This window comes from Trachypithecus francoisi, unplaced genomic scaffold, assembly GCF_009764315.1.
Source record: "Trachypithecus francoisi isolate TF-2019V2 unplaced genomic scaffold, Tfra_2.0 Lachesis_group11, whole genome shotgun sequence".
NCBI lineage: Eukaryota > Metazoa > Chordata > Mammalia > Primates > Cercopithecidae > Trachypithecus > Trachypithecus francoisi.
Window position 1 is genome coordinate 31,885,354 of NW_022681456.1, and position 23,477 is coordinate 31,908,830.

Here is a 23,477-nt window from a genome sequence, read left to right on the forward strand (position 1 = left end):
TAGTATAAAGTGTTTTATTTATTTAAAAAATATGAACATGATTACATTAAACTATATATTATACAACCTATCCAAAATTTAACTTAAATTAAAACCTGGTTGGGCACGGTGGCTCACACCTGTAATCCCAGCACTTTGGGACGCCGAGACAGGTGGATCAGTTGAGCCCAGGTGTTCAAGACCAGCCTGGCCAACATGGCGAAATCCTGTTTCTACAAAAAATACAAAAAATTTGCCGGGCATGGTGGTGTGTGTCTGGAGGGCACAGCTACTTGGGAGGCTGAGGTGACAGGATCACTTGAACCCAGGTGGAGGCTGTGGTGAGCTGTGATTTCGTCACTGCACTCCACCCTGGGTGACAGAGTGAGACCTTGTCTTGAAAAAAAAAAAAAAAGGAACCCCCCCCCACCAGCCTGCTGTAATTTCAGACTAGAAGAATATTCCAGAAAGTTCATGCTTGTATCAGCACAGGGAGACATTACTCCACCATTGCTAGATCTTTCAGGCTGTGGCTTTTTTGTCTCTTGGCCTTATAGCCTGGACGCAGGAACTCTATCTTTCTCTTCTTTGCTTCACTTTTATTTTTGTGTTTCTTCATTTTTTTCTTGGCAGCAATATCAGGATTAGTTACAAACTGGAAAAGATAATAGAAATTTTGTATTACTTTTAAAGTAAATATTAAACCAATAAGAATCAAATACAGAAATAAATGTAAAAAACACATGCTCATTAAAGAAAGTCTGAAGCCCCAGCTATAAATTCCCCAACCACTCAAACCCTTGATCCTCCCTGAGTGGGTGACACAAACATGCACACTTAGTAGTTATCAAGTCCAGTGAACATGCCATATTTTCAAAGCGCAAACTTACCTCCAGGGCCTTCCTCTTTTTCCGGAGTGCCCTTTTCTCATGAGCCTGTTTCTGTACAGAGGCAAAGGCTAATGAGAAGCTCTCAAGTCCAACCAGCTTTTTGAGTAATTCTATGATTTCCTGGGATAGATTCTTCAGCAAAGGATCTAATCACACACAAAGAGTAATGATCAGAGTAAAGACAGTATGAAAGGACACATTTGAACATCAACAAAATCAACGAAATCAAACAAAATCAACAATATGTACAACATTTTTTTTTTTTTTTTTTTTTTTTTTGAGAGCGGAGTCTCGCTGTGTCGCCCAGGCTGGAGTGCAGTGGCACGATCTCGGCTCACTACAAGCTCCGCCTCCCGGGTTCCCGCCATTCTCCCGCCTCAGCCTCCAAGTAGCTGGGACTACAGGCGCCCGCCACCGCGCCCGGCTAGTTTTTTGTATTTTTAGTAGAGACGGGGTTTCACCATGTTAGCCAGGAGGGTCTCGATCTCCTGACCTCGTGATCCACCCGCCTCGGCCTCCCAAAGTGCTGGGATTACAGGCTTGAGCCACCGCGCCCGGCCGTACAACATTTATATCCAGCTATTGATCTGGCAAGAAACCAAATAAAACAACAAAAATAATTTAAACTCTTGCAGCATTATCACCATTACTTCAACATTAAACACCTTAGCCTCTGTGTTCCTGGGATGGGGAAACCAGCAATGCTAGACACAGCACTCCAGCCACCACCTCACCCAGGATGCAACAAGAAATCAGAGAACGTGAGGCCCACTTCCCAGCGGAAACCTAGCCCTGAAGACATTAAAGTAACTTGGGACCTTGACAGAAACGTTTTGAATTCCCTCTGTTTACCTGCTGAGCTCTTGCAGATGGGGGGAAAAGTAAGAGATTCCCTCTCTAATCCATGATGGGTCACAGAGGCTTAGCTCTGCCCACAGTAACTTTTTTTTGGGGGGTGCGGGGGATGTCAAAGCCTCCTTTGTGCAGTTGACAAAAAAGCCGTATCTCCTACCCCTCTCTGCCACTCACCCCCAATTTCAATTTCACGGGAGTTCAGGACATCTGTTCTAGATCACAAGCTTCTTGAAAACTTTCCCGCTGTTGAATCCCTAGTGCCTGGCAGATATTAGGTGCTCATTAAATGTTGGCTGACTTGAACCAAAGTACACCTGAACCTGATTTTGTCAGCAGCCTCAACCTTTACCATTGCTTTTTCCTTTCGAAGAGTGAGGAAACTTTCTCTCAAGGTTGTAGGACTACAAAAGCTCTTGCTTTGACATTTGCTTCATTTGTTTTATTTTTAAACTCTGAACATTCACTTTACCTCCTCTCCTTCCAGCCCCCAATTCCCTCTTTACCTGTTATTACCAACAATTACAATAAGTGAGGGAAATGTATCAGGCAAGGAAAAAGAAGAAATGTTAAAATGGTATTTTAAAACTATTTCATATAAAAATGATAATACTTATATTTTTGCCTTATATATTTTTTTGAGACAGTGTCTCACTCTGTTGCCCAGGCAGGAGTGCAGTGGTGCAATCACGGCTCACTGAAGCCTTGACCTCACAGCCTCAAGAGATCCTCCCACCTCAGCCTCCTGAGTAGCTGCAATTACAGGTGCACACTACCATACCCAGCTAATTTTTGTATCTTTTGTAGAGATGGGGTTTTGCCATGTTGCCCAGGCTGGTCTTGAACTTCTGGGCTCAACTGATCCTCCCACCTTGGCTTCCCAAAGTGCGGGATTACAGGCGTGAGCCACTACGCCCAGCCCACAATTTTTAAGATGAGAATATAATGACATTTTATTGTTCATTATTATTCATTGTGCTATGAGGTTTAAAACCACCCTGAACCATAGTTTTCTTTGACTATTTAATCTATGTTAAGGATAAAGCATCATCTTTTATGTGAGAAACATTCTTTCTCAGACAGCAGAAAGCACAGAGAAGAGGGCAATCAAATATAATCCAAATATGCCTATTTGTTTGCTAGTTATCTTGATACCTCATAAGTTTTCTTTTTAAAAATAAACTCTGGCTGGGTACGGTAGCTCACTTCTGTAGTCTCAACACTTTGGGAGGCTGAGGTTGGAAGACTGCTTGAGGCCAGGAGTTTGAGACCAACACCAGCCTGCATAACATAGTGAGACCACTATTCATCTCTCTCTCTTTTTAATTTATGTGTGTGTGTGTATATATAAAAATATAAACATATATAAGTATATAATATATAATTTAAAAATATATAAAAATAAAAATAAATCTCTGGCAGGGAGGGAGGACAGAAAGGAAGAAGGAAACATTCAGGAGAGAAGTTAGAAATCCTGCAAAAGGCAGGAGAACAGACGAGGCAGGGTTACCTTGCTCTGAGTAGGTGCTGTTCAGTTCTCGAAACAAAGGAGCTATGATCATTGGGAGATACGGCTTTACCTTGTCTATCCCAAGATCCATTGCTACAGCGCCAAGGAACTTAAAGATGCATGTTCTCTGAAAATACAGATCATTTTTTTTTTCATTTGAAATATTTATCTTTAGCACTCAATCACAGACACAGCATTAATTTAGAAAACAGGGCTCAGTCTATTTTGGGACAGATGCTATTGCTGCAGTTTAGGGTTCAAAGGTAAAGTTTCTAGGGACTTAGGAGGATCACTAATACCGTTAAAATACTTTTTAAAGAGAAAGGACTACTCTCAGTCATTCTGTGCATTCATCGCACCTTTAAGGGGTTTCTCGGCGAATAAGCAGCTTCCAGTTTTGCGATCCGGGACAGCTTCTGGATCAACCACAGCAGCGTGGCCGGCCTGCCAAGCTCTTCCTTCACCTCTTCCTTCTCTTCTCCGTCAGACTCTGCCTTCTCATCTGCATAGGCCACGCCATCTCCTAAAGCTTCTTGTTCTTCCAGGTCTTCTTTTATCTTACTTTGCTTATCCTCACAATAAGGTTCCAGTAAATACAAAACTCTGGCTACGAACAACAAATTCTTAACAACCTTTTAAAAAAACGGGGTGGGGGAAGAAATTGGACATTGATTTTGAAATAAATAAGGCTTAGTAGAGCATAAGCTAAAATAGGTATTCTACAATTAGAAAACAAAAACAATCAGGTATTACAACTATTTAACAACTATTAAATGATGATGGCTCCATTTTTAGATCGTGCATTTTTTTTTTTTTTAAAGACAGAGTCTTATTGGCCACCCAGGCTGAGGGCAATGGCGCAATCTCCGCTCACTGTGACCTCCCCCTCCCAGATTTAAGTGATTCTCGTGCCTCAGCCTCCCGAGTAGCTGGGATTACAGGCATGCGCCACCATGCCCGGCTAATTTTTGTATTTTTAGTAGAGACAGGGTTTCCCCATGTTGGCCAGGCTGGTCTCAAACTCCTGACCTTAGGTGAACCGCCCGCCTCGGGCTCCCAAAGTGCTGGGATTACAGGTGTGAGCCACTGCACCTGGTCTAGATCATTCTTAAGTTCTCCCTCATAGGGCATCCAAACCTATTTCCATGTAACTTTGATCTATGTGGACTAGTTCTACCCTTTAAAGTCACAAAGAATAAGTAAACGATTTCCTTCCAGGCCCTCCATTTACATTTTTTGTTTTGTTTTGTTTTTTGGGTATTTTTTGGGACAGTCTCACTTTGTCACCCAGGCTGGAGTGCCGTGGTGCAATCTCGGCTCAATGAAACCTCTGCCTCTGGGTTCAAGCGATTTTCATGCCTCAGCCACCCCAGCAACTGGGACTACAGGCCACCACACTCAGCTCATTTTTGTATTTTTAGTAGAGACAGGGTTTTGCTATGTTGGCCAGGCTGGTCTTGAACTCCTGGCCTCAAGAGATCTGCTCATCTTGGCCTCCCAAAGTGCTAATGTTACAGGTGTAAGTCACCACGCCAGCCTCATTTTACATTTTTAATGACAGCTTTCACCTCTACCTCCATTAAATTCCTTCAACCATTCTACATAGAAATAACTATTTCTCTCTCTTTCTCTCTCTTTTTTTTTGATATGGAGTCTAGCTCTGTTGCCAGGCTAAAGTGCAGTGTGGAGATTTCAGCTCACTGCAACCTCTGCCTCCCCAGTTCAAGAGATTCTCCTGCCTCAGCCTCCCGTGTAGCTGGGACTACAGGCATGTGTCACCATGCCCAGCTAATTTTTGTCTTTTTAGTAGAGATGAGGTTTTACCATGTTGGCCAAGATGGTCTTGAACTCCTGGCCTCAAGTGATCCACTTGCCTCGGCCTCCCAAAGTGCTGGGATTACAGGCATGAGTCATCGCACCCAGACCCCTATTTGGGAATTTTAAATGGAGCAAAGAGTAATCCCAACACAGACCCAGAGTTGACAAGACATATGTGTATTTGAACATATATATGAGTGTATGTCTGTATTTCATCTAATCCCCCAAGCATTAAGATAGGTTCAAAACAAAACAAAATAACAAATGTAAGCCTATTCCTAGACTGCTGATAGAATAGGCCCCTTCTTTCTTTTTGAGACAGACTCTCGCTCTGTCACCTAGGCTGGAGTGCAGTGGCGTGATATTGGCTTACTGCAACCTCTGCCTCCCACGTTCAAGCAATTCTCCCTGCCTCAGCCTCCTGAGTAGGTGGGATTACAAGCGCCTGCCACCATGCCTGGCTAATTTTTTTGTATTTTTAGTAGAGATGGGGATTCGCCATGTTGGCCAGGCTCATCTCGAACTCCCGACCTCAGGGGATCTGGCCGCCTAGGCCTCCCAAAGTGCTGGGATTACAGGTGTGGGCCACGGTGCCCAGCTGGCCCCTTCTTTTAAACTAGGAGAACTACAATTCTTACCTGTTCTCCTAGAGACTGATCCAAGAATTTGGAATGCAATTGATGGCAAGAGGCAAGAGAGATACTTTTCATCTGTGAAAAGAAAATGGACATTGGTAGACAAGACAGACACAGGACATTTCTGATTGTTTTTAACAAACTAAACATAATAACTGTAATACAACTAACGTACTGGATTTTCCTCTGAATGACCACCTGTATAGATTTGGAGAGGAAAGGTTCATGACCAGAAATTGTGTAACTGTTCCCTTCTACCTGCCCTAAGCATTTCATCCTAAATAAATGGGATAGTTTCACATTCTGGCGAGAAACAGGTAATAATCCTCTACATTTTTTTTTTTTTTTTTTTTTTTTAGAGTCTCAATCTGTGGCCTGGGCCGGACTACAGTGGAGTGATCTTGGCTCACTGCAACCTCCGTCTCCTGGGTTCAAGCAATCCTCCTGCCTCAGCCTCCCAAGTAGGTGGGATTACAGGGGTCTACCACCGCACTTGGCTAATTTTTTGTATTTTTAGTAGAGATGGGGTTTCACCATGTTGGCCAGGCTGGTCTCGAACTCCTGACCTCAGGTGATCCACCCACCTCAGCCTCCCAAAGTGCTGGGATTACAGATGTGAGCCACTGCGCCTGGCCAATCCTCTACATTACTAGTAGAGCACTTTGCAACAGTCAATATTTTTTTCTTCCTCTTTTCTTCCCTTCTACCCTCCAGTCATTCAATATTTATGGGGTTCCACTATGAGTGAGAAATTGTGCTAGGACCTAGGAAACCAAAGACACATATATCATGGCCCCTAACATTTTCTTTTCTTTCTTTTTTTGGGATAGGATCTCGGTCTTGCCCATGCTGGAGTGCAGTGGCATGATCACAGCCTACTGTAACCTTGACCTCCCCAGGCTCAGGTGATCCCCCTGTGTCAGCCTCCCAGGTAGCTAGGACTACAGGCGTACACCACCATGCCCAGCTAATTTTTGTATTTCTTGTAGTGATAGGTTTTCGCCATGTTGCCCAGGCTAGTCTCAAACTCCTGAGCTCAAGTGATCTGCTCACCTTAGCCTCCCAAAGTGCTGGGATGACAGATGTGAGTCACCATGCCTGGCTTGGCCCCTGACATTTTCATGAACGTGATCTCATTTACATCATCAACAAGGTTATCAGGAGGCAAGACAGACAGTATTAATCTTATTTTCCAATGCTGATAAAGAGCTTAAACATTAGCTGGGCGTGGTGGCACGCGCTTGTAATCCCAGGTACTTGGGAGGCTGAGGCAGAAGAATCCCTTGAATTCGGGAGGCGGAGGCTGCAGTGACCCGAGATCACACCACTGCACTCCAGCCTGGGTGACAGAGTGAGACTCCATCTCAGAAAAGAAAAAACAAAAACAAACAAACAAAAAAACCTAAACATATAATGGAAGATGGGCATGCTAAATAAGCAAATTAAAAGTCTAACTACACTAATGGTCTAAAAATTATCTTGGAAAAAACCCTGGCCTTGAGAGTGAGCCCTCTCCAGTGACTAATATTCCTATTGATTTACCTGTACAACAAATTGTTGGTTGGAAGAGTTTCTCTCAAGGGCTGGCCCAAAGATAGTTACATGAACCAGAAGGAACATCTTACAGTCACGAGGGAAAGAAAAGGTTTGACAGAAACCTTACCTTTTGGTCAAGGTCACTGGCCAGGAACTTGATTGCTACAGGTTCTGGGAGGTTTCTTTTAGTCTTTTTGGTATTCCATTTTTGAATAAGCTCCTCTGGCTGGCAAGAGGCAAAGAGTAATCCAAAAATCTGGGCTGCTGTGAGCCACACCCAGTTGTGTGGATGTCTCAGGTGAGAATGCACATGACCTAAGGGAACCAAAAAGCATTCGTGGATGTCACACGGCCTTCCTGATTGTTTAGAGGTAAATATGATGAAGTGAAGCATTTACAGAGTATTATGTGTTTGAAGTGGGGAACCAAATATGAACAAAATAGGCCAGTGGCTGGGAAGTGGGGGCAGGAGATGAAAAGAGATTGGTTAATGTGCACAAAAATAGAATTAGATAGAAGGAATACGTTTCGTGTTAGACAGCACAGTAGGGTGACTACAGTTAACATTGATGTATTGCACATTTCAAAATAGCTGGAAGATTTGAAATGTTCCCAACACAAAAAGATAATAAATGTTCAAGGGGAAGGATATTCTCGTTACCCCAACTGGATCACTGGACATTGTATGCATGTATCAAAATATCATAGATACCCCATAAGTAGGTATAATTATGCATCAATTTAGAAAAAGACAGATAGTTCTTGCTTCCCAAAAGCCCACAGAAGCTAGAGAGAAGTGAGGTGGAAGAGGCACTGGAAACGACTAGAAAACCAACTCCTAGAGTGGTTAAATGACTCTAATGGGGTACAAAACAGACTAGCTTCATAAGAACTAGTTTCAGAGTCAAGGGAGATAAGGTGACATTAACAGTTACATTTTCTTTTTTTTTTTTATTTTTCTGAGACAGGGTTTTACTCCCATCGCCCAGGCTGGAGTGCAGTGGTATACTCTTGGCTCACTACAACCTCTGCCTCCTGGGTTCAAGCAATGCCCCTGCCTCAGCCTCCTGAGTAACTGTTACTCAGGCACTCACCACCACACCCAGCTAATTTTTGTATTTTTAGTAGAGACAGGGTTTCATCATGTTGGCCAGGCTGGTATTAAACTCCTTAAGCGATCCACCTGCCTCAGCCTTCCAAAGGGCTGGGATTACAGGTGTGAGCCACCACGCCTAGCCAACAGTTACATTTTCTAAAGTAATATAAGTATGTATATAGGTATAGGCTTGTTTCTAATCAGTAGAATTGGCGGCTCCAAGTAGCTGCCTGTAAAGCTATCATCTACTTACTGAAGGTTTTCTATGTGCCAGGGCCAGGGCTAACTGTGTTACATGTATTATCTCATTTAGACATGTGTTACATGTATTATCTTATAACAATTCTGTGATGTTGGAATTATAATTTCTATCTTATAGATGAAGAAACAAGCGTTCCAGAGAGGCTGCATGACATGCTAAGCTATAACAGGCAGAGCCAGGCCTGGGCCCCAGCTTGATCTGACCTTCAAACTCTTAATTCTTCAGTATTTTTGGCTACATGGCCATTCTCCATACACCATACTCAGAAAGTATTTTTTGTAGAGATGGGGTTTTGCCATGTTGCCCATGCTGGTCTCGAACTCCTGAGCTCAAGCAATCTGCAAGCCTCACCCTCCCAAAGTGCTGGGATGACAGGCATGAGCCACCATGCTCAGCCCAGACCCTTACATTTTTCATGAACATGATCTCATTTAACCATCAACAAAGTTCTCAGGAGGCAGCACAGACAGTATTAATCTTATTTTCCAATGCTTATAAAGAACTTAAACACATAATGGAAGATGGGCATGCTAAATAAGCAAATTAAAAGTCTGACTACACTAATGGTCTAAAAATTATCTTCGAAAAAACATTGGCCTTGAGTGTGACTCCTCTCCAGTGACCACCACTCCACTGAGCCCCAAACTTCCCCTTCCCTGCTGTATCTCCCCGCCGTGTAAAGTAAAAAGTAAAGAAAAAAAGTTTTAGGCTAGATGCATACCTCATACCTAGTTGGGAGGCTGAGGCAGTTGGATCACGAGGTCAAGAGATGGAGACCATCCTGGCCAACATGGTGAAACCCTGTCTCTACTAAAAATACAAAAATTAGCTGGGTGTGGTGGCACGTGCCTGCAGTCCCAGCTACTTAGGAGGCTAAGGCAGGAGAATCGCTTGAACCTGGGAGGCAGAGGTTGCAGTGAGCTGAGATCGCACCACTGCACTCCAGCCTGGCGACAGAGCAAGACTCTGTCTCAAAAAAAAAAAAAAAGTTTTATAATGTGGGTGTTGGGGAACAGGATGGATTAACCATGTCATATCTCAGTTTTAGTCTTTGCTGCTATATTTCATAGACATATTTTTAATTTTGATCTATACGAATCTCTGTAATAATCTGGCCATGTTGCAATGAAGCCACACCTGAGTAGGTCATACAGTAACCTTGTTATTTCTCACAAACTCTGAGTTCTGGCTCTTAAACCAGGTGAATATTTTATTTCATTTAACAACAGACCACATAAGTCGTGGTCCTGGCCAGGCACAGTGGCTCACGCCTGTAATCCCAGCACTTTGGGAGGCCGAGGAGGGTGGATCACCTGAGGTCAGGAGTTCAAGACTAGCCTGGCCAATATGGTGAAACCCCATCTCTATAAAAATACAAAAATTAGCCGGGTGTGGTAGCATGTGCCTGTAATCCCAGCTACTTGGGAGGCTAAGGCGGAAGAATCACTTGAGCCTGGGAGGCAGAGGAGGTTGTAGTGCGCCGAGATTGTGCCATCGCACTCAGTCTGGGTGACAGAGCGAGACTCTGTCTCAAAAAAAAAAAAAAGAAGTGGTTCCATAAGATTATAAAACAGTTTGGCACTACTCATTAAAAAAAAAATACGCACTGTATTTTTACTGTACCCTTTCTATGTTTGGTTACATTTAGATACACAAAGACCCTGTGTTACAAATGCCTACAGTATTCAGTACAGTACATACATGCTGCACAGGTTTTTAGCAATAGTTAGCAATAGGATGGACCACATAGTCTAAGGGTGTAATAGGCTATACCATCTAGATTTGTCTAAGTATACTGTTAGGAAGTTCAAACAACAAAATCGCATAACGACATATTTCTCAGAACGTATCTCTATTGTTAGGTGATGCACAACTGTGTTGACAACTTGTGAAATCATTTAGTAAATAATGGCATATGTATATAACGGACTACTATATAGCTATTTAAAAAGATATCTACTAGGTGTGGTATAGATAGTAATATGCTTACTTAGGTACAAACAGGATATCAAAGTTTATATGGAACTAAGCAACCTCTCAAAAAAAACCCTATGCCTATTGAACAAAAGAAAGACTGGATGGAAATACTGACCACAAGTGCATACATCAAAACAATACATTGTACACCATAAATATATAGTTTTTACTTCTCAGTTGTACCTGAGGGAAAATAAATAAATAGGAAAAAAAGAGACACATATCTGAAATTATTAACTACCAAACAGGACTCTGAGAATTTTTTCCCTTCCTTTTATTTCCCCAGAATAAATATTCTTTCTTTTATAAATGAAAGGTATTACTTATGAAATCATAGATATGGTTTTTTTTTTTTTTTTTTTCCAGAAGGGAACATTTTCACTGTAATCACTCTGAAATAACCTTTTAAGTTTTTTCTCATGGACTCTTTTCCTGACATTGTATACTTTCTGAAGTATTCATATTTGAATTTCTCAAATCTACTTTCAATAATTCTATGACAACAAATGTATTTGTTTTTAGATTTAAATAAAAAAGGAAATACTTACTCCAGATTTTACTCAAAGTCTTAGCGGGTTTGGTAAACTGAATAATATTACATTCCTTGATAAGTTTAGTTATCAGTGTAAGAAAATTAAACAGAAGGCGATCTGCAGCTTTTTCTTCAGTTTCTTCCATGATCTAAAAACAAGACAGATGTAAATCAATATAAACAACAATCTGAAAGTATCTGATGGACATTTTTACTCCAGCATGTAAATCCACCCGTTTCAGAACCTCCCTTGGCACTCCTGACATTGTGGGCCAGATGATCCTTTGCTGTGGGGGCTGCCATGGGCACTGTAGGATGTTACCAGCATCCTAGCTCCTCTATGTTCTAGACGCCAGTAGCAACTCCACCCTCGAGTTGTGACAATCAAAAATGTTCCCAGACATTGCCAAATGTCACCTGGGGGGGCAAAATCGCCCGAGTTGAGAACCTTTGATCTTCATATACCATGAAGATACTTTAACTCTAATCTCCCAACTGCCCCCCTTTTTTTTTTGAGTCAGGGTCTTGCTCTGTTAGCCAGGCTGGAGTATAATCGCACGGTCCTCCTGCCTCAGCCTCCTGAAAAGGTGGAATTACAGGCATGTGCTACCATGCCTGGCTATAGCGCTCATTTTAAAAAGTTTCAACTACGCTGAATTTTTGCTTTTATGATAAAGGACACTGTTTGAACACAAATATTTAATCGGTTAGCTATAAATAGATATAGCTATAAACATAAATATTTAACCTATAAGCTAATATCTAATCTGTTAGCTACATCACCACAAGTAAAACTGTAAGTTAGAAAAGTTGTATTCCCTAGCAAATTACTTACATCTTTAAAGTTTTCAGGATCAATTTCCTTTTCAATCACAGGAAGGACAGTTCCAAGTCTTTTCTCAAAATCAACTCCTTCGCTTTCCACAAACAAGCCACAGATCAGGGCCGCAAGCTGTCTATTTAAGCGCTACCAAAAATAAACCACAAGACAATGTCAAGAGAACTTGGGAGGCCTTTTCTGAAACTGTAAAATAAAGGTGGGCATTATTTTGTCCTCAACATTCAGAGACAATAAACATTTCTTTCTGATGCCAGAAATCAGTAAATTATGGGCTTTGATGGCCAATATACAAGATGTGGGGAAATTTTTACACTCAAGAATAACGTTTTAAAAAGAGGCATTATTATTATCCACTGAGTACTTTAGTATTTTTTTTTTTCCATTTTAAATGAAAAGGAAATGGAAAGAAGTCTCATGCCCACCCCACATTAAGTGGGTATGCAACAAGTTACTCATTCACACAGGGCATATGTTGTTTATGTTTCACAAAGATGGGCCAACAATGATGGTGGGAGAGGTACCAAGTGGATAAAAGGATAAAAATTACATTTCAGAAATCGAATATGTAAAATTGGAAACAAAGGTATTCATCATTAGGAGCTGGTTAAGTAATTTATGATACATTCATGTAGTGGAATACCTTCCTAACAATAACATAGTATGAATACAGGTGATTTTTATATTACTTTCTATAACTTCTTACACTTTGGGAAACTTTAAGAATATACTATTTGCATAATCAGATAAAAATAACACTATGTGGGGAAAAAAACCAATTCAACAGTGTATAACATATATTCTTACTTAAACTATGATCCCCAAAGCTAAGACTTGTCACTGAACTATGACTAAAAGCAATGCACACCTTTTTTGCTCCAAACCAAGTGGTAACCATATCAAACAGCCAATCTTTTTTCTTGAGGCTGATTTTACCAAGTAGGGACTTGATTGTCATGGATGCCATCTTTTTGCACGTGGCAGAGTCATCATTGATCGTCATTAGACAAAGAGGGATAAAGAACATTCCACAGTTCTCATGGAGCAGCCCCTAAAAGAAAAGAGGCACGTGTGAGCACTCAGAACAGAATTCCTACAGATGCTCTAGCAAAGGGGGACTGAGGACTTCCAGGGGTCACGGGGCTTATCTCTGGGGTCATAGTACCTGAGGGAACGTGTCAAAGAGATAGGCGATCATTTCCAAGGTGGACTCTCTCCCGGTCTCGTGTTCGTAACTAGAGGAAGGACATTAGGTGGATTTGTTAGTATCTTCTAAATTTACCAATAATTATTTAAAAATGTAAAACGTTGTATCAAGGTGTCAGTTTACTTCTTTAAAAAATGGAAAATGTTCTGTTTCCCTACTTTTAATGCTTGTATATCTCCATTAAGCTACCATTGTGCAGTTTTAAATGCAATTGTGTCAGATTTCAACATTCTCCTAAGCGGACTCTTAGGACAATCAACAGTTAAACTAGATTGAAAAGCAACTCAGAGAAAGGCTATGTGAAGCCAAGCACAATGTCTGATTACGGAGTTAATGAGTCATATAACAATATGCTCAGAGAATGCACCATTATGCTTAGGCCTCGTCCTTTTTAAGACAGTGCCATGTTAAAGGGAAAGAAGAAACTACCCTCCGCCCGTGTGTAGTTAATAGCTAAGCTTACTTCAGTTGAGCGAGCATGAATTCCAAGTTTGGTCTCAATTTGTCACCCAGGGGATAGTCAAGAATATATTTCAGAAAAACCTAGGAACAAAAGTCACACAGATGATTATCTGGATCTCGTCTCCAGTATTCCTGTTTCCTAAGCTGCTTTCTGGAACTCATTGGTAGGTTATAAAAACTTTCAAGAATGGCAATCAATCAGGCTTTCCAATGGACTCCAGCTAAATCTGCCTATAAAGTCAATAGCAGCTGTGACCTTTCATTTCTCCCACCATTTATCTGGTCCTGCCCTATGGTGCCTGACAGAGGCAAGCCCTGGCCCACCACTGGCACTGTGGTTTAAGACTTCAAATCTAAGCCCACAGGTTGGAAGCTGATCTCTCTGTGACAGGTGGTGACAGGTGTACCACAGTATGGACTATGGTCCAACCTGGTATCTCCCCTTCAACAAGAGTAACAACATAGTGATAATATCAATACTGATAGTAATAACTAATGCATTTACTATAAACCCTCTAGGTGCCAAGCACTGCGTTAAGTGTCTCTCAGTTAAATCTCATCATTCCCATAGGAAGTATGTGATAATAGCCCATTTTCTAGTTGAAGGGAATAAAGTTGGTCCAAAGACAATAAGAAACTTGCTCAGGTGACACTGCCAGAATTCCATGCCTAGTCTGTGTCCAAAGGCTGCACTTTCAAACCACTGTAGTATCTAGCCTCCTTTATTAATAAACTGTGAGAACTAAGCAACATCATTCAAGTTTCCAAAGCCTGCCTTTCCCTAGCCATAAAATGGGGATACTGTTTCTTCTGAAGGCTACTTGCAAACAGAGGTCATGCATTTAAAATGCTAGGCACACAGCTAGTGCTTAATAGCAGTTGACCCTTCTTCTTCCTAATAGTAGCCAAGCAATTATTTCCAGAGACATGCATCTTCCCTTCCTGGCCTCCTCAGCAGCCCAAACCCCCCTGCAACCCTGAGTTCCTATTTCCAACTTAGACCTATCCACCTCTTTGGGCACAGTATACGTGCTCATAAAATTAGATATTGACAGATGTATAGATACAAACCTGATCCTGTCACTCCTCTCCCTAAGGATTTAAATAGCTCCTTACTGTTCTTAGAAAAAGCCCTGCTGGGCGCCGTGGCTCACGCCTCTAATCCCAGCACTTTGGGAGGCCAAGGTGGGCGGATCATGAGGTCAAGAGATCGAGACCATCCTGGCCAACATGGTGAAACTTCATCTCTACTAAAAATACAAAAATTAGCTGGGCATGGTGGCGGGCGCCTGTAGTCCCAGCTACTCGGGAGGCTGAGCCAGGAGAATCGCTTGAACCTGGGAGGCAGAGGTGGCAGTGAGCCGAGATCGCACCACTGCACTCCAGCCTGGCGACCGAGCGAGACTCCATCTCAAAAAAAAACAAACAACAAAGCCCAAAATCTTTAACAAGACCACAAGGTCCTGCCCAACCTGGCTTCCCACTCCTCAATTCACTTACCTGTGTTGAGCTCCTCAACCGAGCTAAGCTCTCACTCACCTCAAGCCTCTACTGCCCTCTCACTGGTAAAACTAAGTCTTTTTCTTCCTTCAAATTTTGGCCAGCCTGTCAGTCCCCAGAAAAGCCTCCCCTGACCTCCTGCACCAGGACGCCTGAGTCTCAGCATAAAGAACCAACATGACACAAGGTAGTCTTCAGAATTCAGCCAATGTTGACACCTCTGCGAGACAGATGCGGCAGGGCCCAGCCCTTGCTACGGGGATAAGTGCTCTCTACAAACCTGTCTGCACTGGACCCTGGCAGGTTCACTTTGTGCAGAGACTGCCAACTTGGATACTTTCCGCATGACATCATCGATTTCTGGGACCAACAGCTTTCTTGATAAAATTGCCTAAGATACAAAAGGAAAAGACATACTCATTTCATGTGTTCTGTTGCAGATGGATGGAAGCAGAGTTGATGCTAAAGCAATCACAGGAAATTTTCAAACACAGTAAAGTAACTTCAAAAGAAAAAAGGATACACACTTAAACACAAAGAACACACAACACTTAAACGTACACTTCAAATTGGTAAAAATTGTGAATTTTAAAAAATGGTGAGTTTTATGTTATGTACATTTTACTACACTAAGAAGAAAAACATATAAATAAAAAGATAATACCTGTATTTGTACAGAATTCCCTAGAAATGTTAACACAGAGCTCACATTTAAACACTTTTCATAAGCAAATGTTTGCCTGTAATTGACCCACCAAAATCATAATAATCTTTACAAATTACTCAATTTCAGAAGTCTTCGGCTAGTCAAAACACTATGATCCATGTGTTCAAAATATCTGCTGTGAAGCTCATAAACTGTAACAGTCAACATTCTGGTGACACCATACCTTCAGAAGACCAAAGGCAGTGGCTTGTCTTGAAGTATCATAAATGTCCTCCTCAGCATAGGCCAGTAGAACTTGGAGCTGTTTTTCAGTTATTTGGTAAGACTTGACTTTCTTGACAAGTATGGTCACACACTGCAAGTTACAATAGTGATGTTAACAGCCAGCACATCCCACAGTTGGGATCCAGTGAAATGACAGGGACTTAACACACAAGTATGCTTTTCCACACAGGATGCCAGCCCTCTAACCTTGGCAAATAACTCTGGAAAAAATTCTGGCCATAACCACAAAGGGCAATGGGGAAAACTAACTTTGATGTTAATCCTGGTTCTAGTTTTTTATGAGCCAGGGTCTCGCTCTGTCACCCAGGCTGGAGTGCAGTGATGTGATGACAGCCCACTGTAGCCTCTAACTCCCGTCAAGTGATCGTCCTGCCTCAGCATCCCAAGTAGCTGGGACTACAGGTACACATCACCATGCCCAGTTAATTTTTTTTTTTTAATGTAGAGACAGGGTCTCGTTAAGTTGACCAAGCTGGTCTTGAACTCTTAGGCCCAAGAAGTCCTCCCACCTCAGCCTCCCAAAGTGCTGGGATTATAGGTGTAAGCCACTGCATCCGGCTCCATCCTGGCTTTTTCCAAGTGCAAGTGAAGACATCTCACCTTGAAACAATTGACCACCAGGTGGAAGTTCTGGCCCCTGGCAGCCCCGAGCTTTGCATAGTCCTTCAGCAGAAGGAAGAGGTGTTTTGTCAGCTGCTCTGCTTTTGTTTCTATGGAAGGCAGCGGGAACCTCAAGACCCAGATGAGGCATTGTAGAGCACCTGTGATCACCTGAAAAAAACAAAACAAAACACCAACTTGTGATGTGACCGAATCCAACAATCCAGCACCTGAGGCTATGCAGACTCTTTAAATGATTGTGCCAAATAAATAAGATGCTAAGCCCAGCCCACTCTGGAAGAACTGTGCCCAAAAGGTAAGAAGATAAAAACGTTTCCATTTCCTGATTGTAGAAGAATTTATTGCTTATCCATAACAATGGATCCTTATGATGGTAGATCATAAGGAAATAAGAAAAGGCACCATATTCTTTTCATAATTTAATCTTTGTTTAAACATTTTTGGGCTGGTCTTGAACTCCTGGGCTCAAGCAATCCTCCTGCCTCAGCCTCCCAAGAGCTGGGGTCATAGGCCCGAGCCACCAAGCCCGGCCATATTTTTAACCTGCTTATAGGGGTTTATGGAGGTTATATGATTTGGATAGGTTGGTCAATTTTACAATTCTTTTTGGAAAAATACATCTTAAATGACTTTTATGTTTTCTAGAATGGTACTTCAATGTAATCTATTCTTACTAAGCTTGAATTAGGTATACAAGGCACTCTACTGGGTATTATAAATACGAAGATAAAAAGGATACTATCTCTGCACTTATGCAGCAGATGGGTAATTCAGAAATTAGGCATAGGAACAACTGACTAACAGTTAATATAGTTAAGTGCTATTGCAAAAGATATGGAAAAAGTGTGCTGAGCTCCCTGAACTTCCAAGGCCAAACCTTTGAAAGCACCTGGATCAGCTAGTTCAGCTCTATCTAACAATACCTGTACTGCTCTGGCTGCTGAGAGCTCCTCAGTGGGCTGGATTAAGACACAGAAGAGCGAGCTTGGGAGTCAAAAAGACATTGGTTTACATCCCAGCTCTGCAACTGATTACCTGTTTGACTCTAGAGATGTTACTTAACCTCTCGGCACCTTCATCTGTAAAGCAGGTGATATGAGAAAAATGGGACCTGTGTAGGCATTGGAGTCTGACAGACCTAGGTTCATAGCCTAGACCTGTACCTAGACCCTAGCCCTAATTTTCTCATTTATAAAACAGAAACAGTAAGAATATATGCCTCAGGGAGGGTTGTGAGGATCAGAAATAATGTTCTTCGGATTCACAGCATGGAGCAGTAATGGTAACAAAGGTGACAATGATGATGACTGGTAAGGGGACAAAATCTTTCACCCTCATGAAGTTGTGAGGATCAAATGAAATACTTAATGTACCTAGGAGAGCTTTTAAAACTGTTACAGTCTATCCAAATTTATAGAATTAGTAAACTGGGAAGTGATTTAATGTAGCAAATAGTGGTAGTTCATGATGTCATAAATCCCTTTAAAAACTCAATCATCTCGGCCAGGCACAGTGGTTCACACCTGTAATCCCGGGATTTTAGGAGGCCGAGGTGGGCGGATCATCTGAGGTCAGGGGTTCGAGACCAGTCTGGCCAACATGATGAAACCCTGTGTCTACTAAAAATACAAAAGTTAGCCAGGCATGGTGGTGTGCACCTGTAGTCTCCGCTACTTGGGAGGCTGCGGCAAGGCTGAGGCAGAACAATCCCTTGAACCTGGGAGGTGGAGGTTGCAATGAGTCAAGATCGCACCGCTGCACTCCAGCCTGGGTGACAGAGCTACTCTGTCTCAAAAAAAAAAAAAAAAAAAACCCACCAACCAAACAAACAAAAAAACCTCAATCATCTCATAAAGCTTGAGCCCAAGCATAACCATTAGGTATTCTGCAAAACATAGTTCTTCTGAAGAATAAAATGCTCCAATGCAGAGTGCAAACCGATGCTTACCTTCACATCCATGGAGCCCAGGCAGTCTATGAGGAGAGACACAAAAGGATCCAGCATTTCCAGGACATGTTCACTTGAAGACTTGATCTTGGAAGTCTTCAGACTCAGATGCAGCAGCTAACAGAGTTCAGAAAGATATTTCACATTAGTTGCCCATTAGACCAGATGAGTTAGGTAAATGTGAAATGATGTTTAGAGAAAAGCAAATGTTAAGATACTTCTATTTGAAATGATAAAATTTTTTTAAGGAATGACAAACTGCCTGAGAGGGTCTCAGTGAGTCAAGGTGAGAGCTTGCTGTGCAGCTGAGATGCTACGTCTGTTTACCAGAGTCCATTTTCTCAGGATCTACTGTGATTCCAGGCACTGGCTCAGTACGCAGGACATGGCAATAACCAGGATGGACATGGTCTCTGCCTTGATGGATCTTAGGCAGACTCTAAGGAAATGACGAATGCACAGGTAGGGTGCTTTGAGGGTTCTGTGGGAATCTGGTAGAGCAAAGAGTGGGTGGTGAGCTCCTAGAGCAGGAAAGAGTATGATGACTTCCTAGATGGGAAGGGAAGCCATGGTGGCTGGAACGTGTGTTAGAAAAGTGCGAGTCAATGAAGGGTTTTAAAAAGGAAATGATCATATTTGTTCTTTTCAAAGCTCACCATCTTTTATTTCATTATTATTACTGTTATTTTTTTAGAGACAGGGTCTCACTATATTGTCCATGCTGGAGTGCAGTGGTGTGATAATAGCTCACTGCAGCCTCAAACTCCTGGGCTCAAGCGATTCTCCCACCTTACCCTCCTGAGTAACTAGGACTACAGGTACATGTCATCACATCTGGCTAATTAAAAAATATATATTTTTTTTTTGTAGAGACAGAGTCTTGCTATGTTGCCCAGGCTGGTTTCAGACTCCTCTCCTCAAGTGATCCTCATGCCTTAGCCTCCCGAAGTGCTGGAATTATGGGTGTGAGCCACCATGTCCGGCCACTCACCATCTTTTAAAAAAATTCAAAGTAGTTCAGAGGGGCTCATGGGCAAAGCACCAGTAAGACCTTAATACATATTAGAGCAGAATCATTAATTCTGGGACAATTACATCTTTTAATGTAAGTGCTGGAAGAGATAAATAGTAAATGGACCAATGCACCTGTAAAAAAAAAAAAAATCTAAAATGTATTTACAGTAAGGCATTTCCAATGGAAGTGAGCAGTACTAGAAATTCAACAGAAGGCTGGGTGCAGTGGCTCACGCCTGTTATCCCAGCACTTTGGGAGGCCGAGGCAGTTGGATCACCTGAGGTTGGGAGTTCAAGACCAGCCTGACCAACATGGAGAAACCCCGTTTCTACTAAAAATACAAAATTCACTGGGGGTGGTGGCGCATGCCTGTAATCCCAGCTACTCGGGAGGCTGAGGCAGGAGAATCGCTTGAACCCGGGAGGGGGAGGTTGCGGTGAGTGGAAATCGTGTCATTGCACTCCAGCCTGGGCAAAAAGAGCGAAACTCTGTTTCAAAAAAAAAAAAGAAAGAAAGAAATTCAACAGAAGATTAAAAGGTGTAGACTCCCTGAAAGTAGCAAGTCTCATTTTAAGGTTAATTCTTACCCGAAGCCCGGACTCAATAAATATGTGCATGTTGGTTTTCCTGCTCACAACAGCTTTCTGTCCACCTCGAACTGGAGTTGGGGGAAGCAGAAGGCAGCTCTGGGGTGGTAGACGTGGATCTGGTGCTGGAGCTACTGGATTTCTGTCAATCACGTGACGTGAGAAGAGGGGAAAGAACACTGTCAGCTGCATTCCAAGAAGTCACAGTGGCCCTTCTAAAGTGACAACAGCCCAGCACTAAATAATGTGTCATTTGCTTGGGTTGTGCACCCTCCCGCAACCCCCAAACCATGAGACACAGAAGATTATTAGGCTGCTGATTAAGGTTACTAGGACAATATATTTACATTAAGATCAACAGCAGGACACTCCCTTGTTCGATTTCTGAAAATAAATGCCAATGAGTCTCTCTTAGACCACAGAAACAAAAGGAAGTTTACTAAGATTTTTTTTTTTTTTTTTTTAACTCTGTTGCCCAGGCTGGAGTGCAGTGGTGCGATCTCGGCTCACTGCAACCTCCGCCTCCCGGGTTCAAGTGATTCTCCTGCCTCTGCCTCCTGTGTAGCTGGGATTACAGGTGCCCAGCAGTATGTCTGGCTCATTTTTGTATTTTTAGGAAAGACGGGGTTTCACCAAGTTGGCCAGGCTGGTCTCAAACTCCTGACCTCAGGTGATCTGTCCACCTCAGCCTCCCAAAGTGCTAGGATTACAGGCATGAGCCACCGCACCAGGCTTTTAAGATATTTTAACATCTTTTAAGGTCTCAATCTCTGTTTTATCAGAATACAAGATATAGATTTTAAATCTATCCTATCTTTGAACCAATAAATCTTTAAAACAAAATGGTATCAGAGAAATGCCAAAATAATTGTCTGCTGTCACAGCTACCTCATTTATGAGAAAATCTCATGTTGAAATGTATCACACCATAAAGTACCATCTGAGAACTCAGGTGGATACAATTTTATGTTTTACTGAAGCAAAGTATTAAAACAACCCACAGAATGGCTTATCAGACGCAGAGAGCTAAATGACAGTTTGTTTTTTTTCCAACTTACTTTTCTTTCTCTGTTAACAGGGGAAGATTTTCACTGATCAAACCATAACTGAGTAATAGAATGGATTCAGCCGTCATTTCCTGATTTACGATTAATCCCACTGTGATTCGGCGTAAAGTTTCATGAACTTTTCGGGCCAGTTTCAAACTCGTGGTATTTTGTAAGATCTAAAGGCAAAACATAAATGTCATGCTGAGATGACACAGAAATGCATTTTGATTTGTCATAATGGTGGTTTTCTTTTATATATTGGTTTTCTAATATGTTTGGCTTTCTCCTAATTAAAAAACATTCTTAATATAATTTCAAACACAGATATAACATATAAGGTGAAAGTGACCTATAATCTCAACCCCAGGAAGAACCACTGTGCATGCTTGTGACCCTCAGGGTTTCCTCCACTCCCTCCCTGTTCTCTGCTGGTGAGGCCTCAGGGCACAATGCCAGAGATCTGAGACTCCTGAGTTAACATCAACTCTCCTGGTACATTAACAGGAGTAACTTAGAGGCAAACACACACACACATAATCAACAAAATGTATTCACTCCTCATAGGAAACCACGAGAATGAAGTGCTGTCATGGCCAAGCCTCAGGGTCTGATATCAATTATTGGGCCAAATCAGAGGAACCTAATGGGAACCAGGATCAGCAACCTCAGGAAATACTCGGTGCTTCAGAGTTATTATCTTGAATGAGACATAGTATTAATAAATCTCAATACCTTGGAGGGACTTTGTAATATACATCACGGATAGATGTGCTCTGCTGACTCTTTTTCATCCTCAGAATGCATCTAACGCTCTTAGATAAGGCTCAGATAAAACTAAACGCATTCTAGGAGTAATTACGGAGTTCATCTAGCACCAGAACATTTAGACCTAATGTAATTCATGTCAATAGACAGAGCTCTTTGCTCTAGTTTTAATACACAAAAATAATAAATCAATAACATTTACTGATGTTCACCTCTGCAACAGGCACAGAAATCAACAGGAAGATGGGTAAATTATAGTCCCGGAGCTTCAGGAGGCAGAATGAAACCATGGTAGGAATGTGAACTTGGATCAGAAAGATCTGGAACTAAACCCTGACTTTTCTCTTTAACCATGTTCCTTTCTACCTTTCCAAGCCTGAATTTTCTTACTTGTAAAATGGAAGTACCATCAGTCTCACAGGGTGTGCTGATTAGGTGAGAGAATGTAGCAGTGCTTAGAATAGAATATGTCAATAAATGCCAGTTTTCTTCCTCTTGGCAACCTGGAAGTGGCAACCTGTGTCCAAAAGCTTTCTAATATATATTTACTCATAATTAAAATGAATTTTTTTGTAAATGTAAATATACATTTTTAATCAAGACAGGTTCTTGCTATGTTGCCTCGGGCTGGTCTCGAACTCCTGGGCTCAAGCAATTCCTGCCACCTTGGCCTTCAAAAGTGCTGGATTTACAGGTGTGAGCCACCATGCCTGGCCTAAAATAAATTCTTAATAAAATTTCAAACACAGACATAACATATAAAGAAATGTTACTTATAACCTCAACCTCAGAGATAAGCACTATGTGGCTTGTGTGCCTCAGGATTTCTTCATGTTCTTAGCTGCTGACTTGACCCAGCTATAATATTCATCTGCACTCAATTCCTGTTGCCTTTCTTTCTCATCTCATGGTTTACATTGGGGACTACGACTTTTGAATCAAAGCACTCACTGGCCATATGGTCCTGGGGCCCCAGCACCTAAGGAAATCATGCATGATCAAGAACAGTGTTTCAGGTTGCCCCGCATCGTTCCTTTTAGGAACTCATGAGATTCCAATGCTGTGATCTCCTGAATTGCATTCAAGTCCTTACCTCTTTCAAGGGAAGGATAAGTTTTGTAACCTGATCTTTTCCTACAAACTTGCCCAGGATTTCATAAGAGTCGTAACTTTTGCTTCTTCGTGCTTCCATGACTTTGGAGAGGATCTGCTTTACTTCCTTCTCTTCAGCAACAGCACCAAACAACTCATAGTTAAAAATCTTTGGAAGAAAAAGGACAAATGGCAATTATGTGTACTCAGCAAGATATGCCAACATAAGCAGTGACTGAATAGAGGCCCTGACATGTATTAATCAAAGAAATGCAAGTTGGACTGGGCTCAAATTAGATGGAAGAAATTTCTTTTAGAATGCATTTGTTTTCAATGCAATTTAGGGACCAATTA

At 41.9% G+C, this 23,477-nt stretch overlaps 1 protein-coding gene across 2 annotated transcripts in view; it reads right to left on the reverse strand.

Annotated features, from left to right (window-relative positions):
- UTP20 (UTP20 small subunit processome component) overlaps window positions 1-23,477 on the reverse strand; it is a 109,233-nt gene continuing 85,756 nt past the window's right edge. The window contains exons 45-62 of one of the 2 annotated variants that reach the window (XM_033220907.1): window positions 23,125-23,292; window positions 21,276-21,442; window positions 20,218-20,359; window positions 18,616-18,732; window positions 16,647-16,817; window positions 15,985-16,116; window positions 15,375-15,485; window positions 13,596-13,675; window positions 13,091-13,160; window positions 12,794-12,976; window positions 11,923-12,054; window positions 11,104-11,236; window positions 7,348-7,535; window positions 5,688-5,759; window positions 3,591-3,863; window positions 3,232-3,358; window positions 870-1,015; window positions 1-634 (exon numbers count right to left, since the gene is read on the reverse strand). In XM_033220907.1, the coding sequence (XP_033076798.1) occupies window positions 479-634; window positions 870-1,015; window positions 3,232-3,358; window positions 3,591-3,863; window positions 5,688-5,759; window positions 7,348-7,535; window positions 11,104-11,236; window positions 11,923-12,054; window positions 12,794-12,976; window positions 13,091-13,160; window positions 13,596-13,675; window positions 15,375-15,485; window positions 15,985-16,116; window positions 16,647-16,817; window positions 18,616-18,732; window positions 20,218-20,359; window positions 21,276-21,442; window positions 23,125-23,292 (2,568 nt within the window). In that variant the 3' untranslated portion in view covers window positions 1-478. Of the gene's footprint in view, window positions 635-869; window positions 1,016-3,231; window positions 3,359-3,590; window positions 3,864-5,687; window positions 5,760-7,347; window positions 7,536-11,103; window positions 11,237-11,266; window positions 11,505-11,922; window positions 12,055-12,793; window positions 12,977-13,090; window positions 13,161-13,595; window positions 13,676-15,374; window positions 15,486-15,984; window positions 16,117-16,646; window positions 16,818-18,615; window positions 18,733-20,217; window positions 20,360-21,275; window positions 21,443-23,124; window positions 23,293-23,477 lie in introns of those variants that run through there. The other variant, XM_033220908.1, reaches the window with a different exon arrangement.